Source organism: Macrobrachium nipponense, chromosome 40 (genome assembly GCF_015104395.2).
Source record: "Macrobrachium nipponense isolate FS-2020 chromosome 40, ASM1510439v2, whole genome shotgun sequence".
NCBI classification, from domain to species: Eukaryota; Metazoa; Arthropoda; class Malacostraca; order Decapoda; family Palaemonidae; genus Macrobrachium; species Macrobrachium nipponense.
In genome coordinates this window covers 2,144,726-2,152,225 of record NC_061101.1, presented here as the reverse complement: position 1 = coordinate 2,152,225, position 7,500 = coordinate 2,144,726, and the positions used below count along the sequence as shown (strand labels likewise).

At 34.0% G+C, this 7,500-nt stretch overlaps 2 protein-coding genes across 2 annotated transcripts in view; one reads left to right on the top strand and one right to left on the bottom strand.

The window, feature by feature from the left end:
• LOC135211800 (anti-sigma-I factor RsgI2-like) overlaps window positions 1-2,834 on the bottom strand; it is a 13,545-nt gene extending 10,711 nt beyond the window's left edge. Inside the window, exon 1 of the mRNA XM_064245012.1 lies at window positions 2,447-2,834. Within this exon, the coding sequence (XP_064101082.1) occupies window positions 2,447-2,540 (94 nt within the window). The 5' untranslated portion in view covers window positions 2,541-2,834. The remainder of the gene's footprint in view (window positions 1-2,446) is intronic.
• The window catches only part of LOC135211849 (methyltransferase-like protein 25B), a 163,869-nt gene that overhangs the window by 4,565 nt on the left and 151,804 nt on the right, over window positions 1-7,500 (top strand). The window lies entirely within an intron of this gene.

Genomic DNA, 7,500 nt, shown 5'->3' with positions numbered 1-7,500 from the left:
CTGACAATAATTGTTTTATAGTGCAACTGATTAAGAGGTTTAATTTCTGTTACACCTTTCAAACCTTTGACTGTTCATTTTCGTTTCAGCACTGCATGGCCTTAGTTGCCCCAGCGCTTGGCATAATGCCAAAAAAATATATGTAAATTATATAAATATATATATATATATTATATATATATATATATATATATATATATATATATATATATATGTGTGTGTGTGTGGTGTGTGTGTGTATGTATGTATGTATAACTGAATCACGAAAGTTTGGAACGTGATAAATCCATCAATAAAGGTATAAGCCATGAAGGAACTCCGTTGTTTATTTTTCCTTCGTGGCTTATACCTTTATATATATATATATATTATATATATATATATATATATATATATATATATATATACTATATATATATTAATATGCAAAAAAAGATATTGAATTAAGAGATTTGTTGCGTCTGTGGGCAAAATGAAAATAAAAATACAATCGACTCAAATTTGCAAAATAAATTCTTACAATTTATTCATATTACATTGAAGAAATACGAGGAATATTTACTCACAAAGTTGTACGATTATTTCATAGGACTATTGATTTAAATGAATAAAAGATTATCATAAAAAAAATCAATACAAAAATACATATCTATAATTTTAAGGTTGTGAGGGAATTTTTTCAAATAAAAAAATTCCATAAGTAAATAAAAATCAAAGTTTGAACTGTAATTTGAAGGGCTGTTAAGTACTGTAAATGCAAAGACAGTACCCTTGTTGCAATCTCTACCAAGTTACCCTTTGGGTGGGATATATCTTTATTTCCTTCCGAAGGGATGTTACGTAAGTTAAGGTCTAGGGGACTATCTGCGTATTGGTATAAAGCTTTTACAAGTAACAAGGTCTGGCTCCAATATAATAATAATAATAATAATAATAATAATAATAATAATAATAATAATAATAATAATATAATAGTTCTCAAGGGTCCACAATAACTACAAAGTGTTTAAGAGTCCGTGTATAATTTTTAAGACTTTATCAAAAAAAAAAAGTTAAAAAAATTTTTTTTCATTTTTTTTTGTTTTTTTTTGACTGACGATAAACCCAGGGAAGGGTTCGAAAGCTTTTTGTAGTCTTTAAAACTATACACAGACTCTTTAACACTTTGTATTATTGTGGACCGTTTAGAACATTATATATACTCTCGCGATAGAGAGTTTTTCCCTAATAATAATAATAAATAATAATAATAATAATAATAATTAACTAATAATAATCAAATCAATAATAATAATAAAATAACAGAACCAGAATCCTCCATTAGGATGGATTTCGGACATCCCCTGTAGCCATATAATGAGAAATTCAGCGCTCAATCTTCACACCGAACTCTCTCTCTCTCTCTCTTTCTAGGTCTTATTTGATATTCGCTCAAAGAACTTCTGTGTACCTCCGCATACTGTATATACAGTGTGTATATATATAATTCCCAATTAAACAGCATCTATCCTCGAAGATAAGTAAATTGAATATGCGATATCATAGCAATTCAAGATCGCCATGATTATATTTTATATTATATCTATATATATATATATATATATATATATATATATGTATATATATATATATATATATTTAAAGGGTATAAGCCACGAAGGACAAATAAACAACGGAGTTTCTGCAAGATCTTTCGACTGAACGTCCTTTACTGAGTAAAGGACGTTCAGTCGAAAGATCTTGCAGAAACTCCGTTGTTTATTTGTCCTTCGTGGCTTATACCTTTATTTATGGATTTATCAAGTTCCAAACTTTCGTGATTCAGTTATACAAACACACACACACACACACACACACACACACACACATATATATATATATATATATATATATATATATATATATATATATTATATATATATATATATATATATTGTGTGTGTGTGTGTGATCGCGAAAACTCTTCTATATTAACTCAAGTAGCCAAAGCTATACTCAGTATATAAGTGATTATATCTCACTAAGAATTTAGTAGAATTTGACGTCCATAATTTGTATTTAAATCGAAAGCTCTTCTATTTTATCTCAAATAGTCAAAGCTATACTCAGTATATAAGTAATTATACCTTACTAAGAATTTAGTAGAATTTAACGCCCATGATTTATATTTACATCAAAAATTTTTGCCTTTCTTGAAGACGATTCGAAATGTGTGTTTTAACTTTCTTTCATAAGAGTTTTTACTCGAATTTCCAGTTTCTTCAGATTCGTACGGTTTCGTGAGACTATATACGGCATTGTAATACGATTTCAACCTGAAAACCTAAAGTATTTAACCTTTCGTAAAGCTGGTTATAAGACAACCAAAGACTTCGACAAACCGTAACCAAAAAAAAAAAAAAAAAAAAAAAAACTGTTTTTAAAAGAATAGACAAACAAATATTACGGTCTGCTCGAGCGCGCGAAGTACTATCTCCCAGTAACACCAAGACCCCGACTGCAATGGCGAAGACGTCCCTCCTCCTGTCTGCTTCCGCCATCGCGCTCCTGAAACTCCCCTTGCGAGAGCTCCGCTTGAACTGACGCTGGTTACCGGTCCGCACTCGAAGTTAAAATACCTTCGCGGTCTACAAGAAGAAGAAGAAGGCACAGACAGACAGACACCAGGCGAACGAACACCTGTCACGGGGAGTGGGAATGGGGGATGAATGTCTCCCGTATACCCAATTCGATTAAAAGCCATTATTAATATCGCCGATGTGTTATTGTCGAGGACCGTTACGACAATTTGGCAGTAATGGAAACCTTCTTAATTACACATCTTCGCAGACACTTGGCGCGTCCCTCTGGACTACACCAATATGGGGATTTGGGAATGATGTCACAATATAAGGGTTACCTTTGGCTTGCTTATTTCTTATACATAGAATTAAAGGCAATCTTAACATTATACGCAATAGGTAAATAGTTAAACATATAGTAATAGCATTTACGGTAATTGGTTCTCAGATGATTAATTTCTAAACCATTTTTTTTTACCTTCAAGGTTGTCTTTGATAATCAAGAGGTCGGGCTTCGCTTCTGTTTAATTCCCAAAGAATAACCAAATAAACTTTAAGCATTTAGGTTTACAAAATTGGATAAATTTCAGAAACGGGAGGCCCTATAAGTGCAACTTATTTTAAATCTACGACACCGTCTATTGCAAGCCGTGTTCTATGTATGTGAAATCAGTAATGAGTAAGAAATGCGAGCCGTATCTTCAAGTTTAGAATTCACACATAAATAAATTCTATGTTCGTTAGGAAATGCTTTAATCAAACTGACGGATAAAGTGGACGTTAGCTGATTTCGTATGTACTGTTGTTAACATCATAGTTCTATAGGCGGAGGTGATACTGTACTGGGTTAATTTAGATATAGCATGATAATTGGTGCTACTTTGGTGTGTTATGTCATAGAGGCGTTAGTACTAAGCTAAAATAGCGCCCAATAATTCATGTTATCTAAATGTCCGAACTTCCTTTTTTTTTTTCCTTTTTTTTAGCAGGGCATAAAATTTATATTATTAAGTGCTGTCAAAAGCTATATATTATTCGTGAGGCCACCTATGCATAAATAAATGATAAGCCTAGTAGTATGTCAAACGCTTGAGAGCGCTACAGGTCTGCCATATTAGGCCTATATGAATAGTATACTGCATTTCTGCAAGATCTTATTCTTTCCAGTGTGTTGAAGTACAATGCGATATTCAGCCTTACTTAATACCAGGACAATCATCAGAATTTTTAATGTGTGAATATTTATTATTCTTCATTTATTGTTACCTCTTGCAAAGCTATATTCGTTAGAAGTTTGGATTTCGAGCCACAATGGTCGTAAGTCTTGTTCCGCGTGAGTAGGGTTCACCTTTTGAATGATGACAATAATAATAATAATAATGATAGTGGAAGTCAATGACTCTTGTGGGCTTGTTCCATATGAATAAGGGTTCACAAGCCGATCAACAACAATTCGTGAAGACTAGCCATTTCTCAATGTACAGGTGTTCGAAGCCGTCTAGACTCGAGGCATAAGTCATGCCATGCATGCTTCGTGAATCCTGTCACGTAGCAAATGTATATATATATATATATATATATATATATATATATATATATATATATATATATATATATATATATATATATTATATGATATCTCGACTCTGAGTGATAGAAAGAACCCTGCTTCAGGTTGCAAAGTCTGTATATAGACCCGTGGTTCTTAACCTTTTAATATTACCACGTCCGCTCTGATGAGAGTATAGGCGTATAGGTCCTCCCCTCCACCCACAGCCATACGCCCCCAACCCACACCCTTGCGACTATGAATAAAATTCCATCCCAGATTTAAAGGAAAAAAAAAAAAATTATAAACGAGGAAGAGATGGGGTTGCGAGAAAAAGGGAGGGAGATAGGCATACTTACAAAACATGGTTATAGCCCAACGAGTCTAACTAGAGTATAGTAGACTATATAGCAGACTATTCCAACGTGATACTTTTGCGCATTTTTTCCAGAAACTTCTGGATATTACAGGTCGTCACTCTTGATACGAGAGTGACGAATATCATTAGGGAATTTTTAATTTTTCCTAAGGGCTCGTGTCTCCTCTGGTTAAAGCCACTATACGTAAGACCTTCGTTAACTTTAGTTTGTTGTTACCTCCCTTCACGTAACTCTCGGCTAGACAATATAATTTTACAAACACCGTTATTTGTGAGACTGTCCACCAGCCATAGTAATTAGAGAGAGAGGAGAGAGAGAGAGAATTTTAGACCGAGTTCGTGGTAGCTTCTCTAGTAGGCCTAGAGAATTTTCAGTTTGCTATTATGAAAATGAGGGTAATTATCAGTTTATATATATATATATTATATTATGATATTATATAATATAGATATATATACATATATATATATTATATATATAATATATATATATATATATTATATATATATATATATATATATATATATCAATGCAGCCAATGGCGAGTGATGGGGCGTAAGATTCTAACCAATCAAGATGGGCTTCGGTGATATTGAATGGGAAAACTTACTGTCAGCTTAAAACAAGCATGTTCTAGATATTTTTTTATCCTAAGCATATGGACAAGCTCCGTTTAGGCAGAATCTAGGTAAAATGAATTAGGTTGATAGGATCAGTTCAGGAATTCTGTCAAACTAATGACTTCAACCAAGCGAAAATAGACCTACTTAATTATCTCTAAGAAACTTCTGTAACACTGCTCCAAAAGATATACTAGACTCATTCTTTAAGTGGCCTCCATATTGGCTCCATGGAAAGCCTTGTGTAATGTATTTTATAACTGGATGTGACGTAGTCTAACTTTTCGGTGGTCTTGGAGAGAGATTATATAAGTGTGGGACATGTTGTAAGTAAGCCACGGCTACAAGTATATCAAGATTGCCATGCGCTTGTCATTCGTACTGCTTTTCATACTTTTTTTGCTTTTGCCATTTTTTTATTTATGTTTTTTTTTTCTTACAACACTTAACGGCGTAAGACTCCTCTCTTTTATCTGTGTGTTAGACTGTATTTATACAAGAAGCCTATCTATATTAATACATTCTAAACTCTCAAGTTGCAACGTCCAGCGCTTATTATGGAACTAGTTTATTTTGGCAATAGTTACGTTGTACGATGCTTCTGTTTATTGCAGACCAACAACTCGCTTTGGAGCTGAATAAAGCTTTTACGCTCACAAAAATTGTTATTTCCCAGACCGTTCATCCATTCATAAACAAAAAATCATTAAAAAAACAAAACAAAAGAAAAATGTTAAAAATTGGTTTCTGCTAGTGGTTCTAGTACTACCTGGGTAACAACAGAGACGGATGGTTTAGAAAAACGAAAGATTCACTGTTTTATTATTTATTATTGGTTGTCCCATGCAGAACGCCATACGAAAGTAAAATTCATGACGACAGTGATTGACGTCCAAAAGTTATTTGTATGGTAATTCATCTTGTGGGGAAATAACAATTACCAGAGGGTTATGTGATCAACTATTGGAAAGATAATTGATTGTTACGTATAGCCGATTCTTTTTTTTTTCGTATTGTTTCTACCTTACACTCTTCGTGGGCTCCCTTTGTTTACAGTGAGTCAAAAACTTATCTAGTCCTTCTTCTACGAAGGTGTATGAAGGTGTTTTCACACCTGTATACACCTGTTTCCATCCATTGTTCAGTAAGCATCTTAAGCTGCCATACTACAAAAGTAGGCCTATGCATTGATTCTAAGGAAAATCAACGTGGCCGGTTGCTCCAAGACTTTAAAAAAAAAAAATCTACTTTGCTCCTATAGTAAGAATTTGGATAGACTGGGAACCAAATTCCCAATTACCATCCACATCAAGATTACAATTGAATTCCTTGACACCTGTCCCACTCTCCATTCCAACATCTGGCTGACCTCCTCATGTTGGTGAGGTATAGCTACACTAAGTGTTATGGCGTCACTGAAATGGACTCTTTTGTTTTCTGGGGACGAGTCGAGTGAACGAATATCTTGAGCCAATATAGCTAACGGACAAAGATGCCGTTAAAACCCTCATATCCTGCTTTACAGATAGTACAAAGTTCATCTTTATTTTATGAAAAGGGAACCGCAGACAGAGCTAATTTCGGAATTGGTGCAGTTTCCCTGAAACTCTTTCTCTCAAGTGCTGCAGTGCCACACCAGAACATCCACGGTCTTTATCTTGAATTTTTCTAACCCAATTCTCCACAGCTGTTGACCGTTATCTATATTCATTTGATTTGTTGATTATCTATCTTTATTTACCAGATGCTTAAGTCTTGCTGTATAGAAGAGTACGCTGTTCTTGACTTACTTTATAGCTTTATCTTTCGTGGAAAAGTTCAGGTTCGTAGGAATGCGGCCAGTGGTATATATCGTTTTGATATAATTAAGAAACATGAGTTTGAGTTAATTGACAATATTTCGTACATTCCAAATAAGAAAAAAAATATTAACCAAATCTCCTCTTTCGTATTTTCCTTAGTAACAGATCATTATAGTACGAACAGAACCGCTATTCAAAAAATGCCAAAACAGGCCTATACTTGTAGGAGCTGCGAAATTTTTCTCTAGAGTCTTCAGAATGATCGAGGGTCACAAATGCGACTCATGGTATTCACAAGAGTAATTTGAGCAATGACAAATTGCTCTCCCCACCGAGACGAATAAATTATCTCTCCCTTTGTGTAAGAGAGAGAATATGTGCTCTTTCTAATTTGCCGCCATGGTTCTCGGGATAGTTCAAGGTCAAACTGAAGGATAATGACCAATGCCTAGTAGGCCTATATGTGAAATAATTTCGGGCACGTCTGTTGAGACACATCATGCATTCACTTCATAGAAAATACCAGCCATTGGTGACGAGTTCTGAGGTACCGAAGTTGGAGAAGACAAAAAATCACTAAAATGGGAA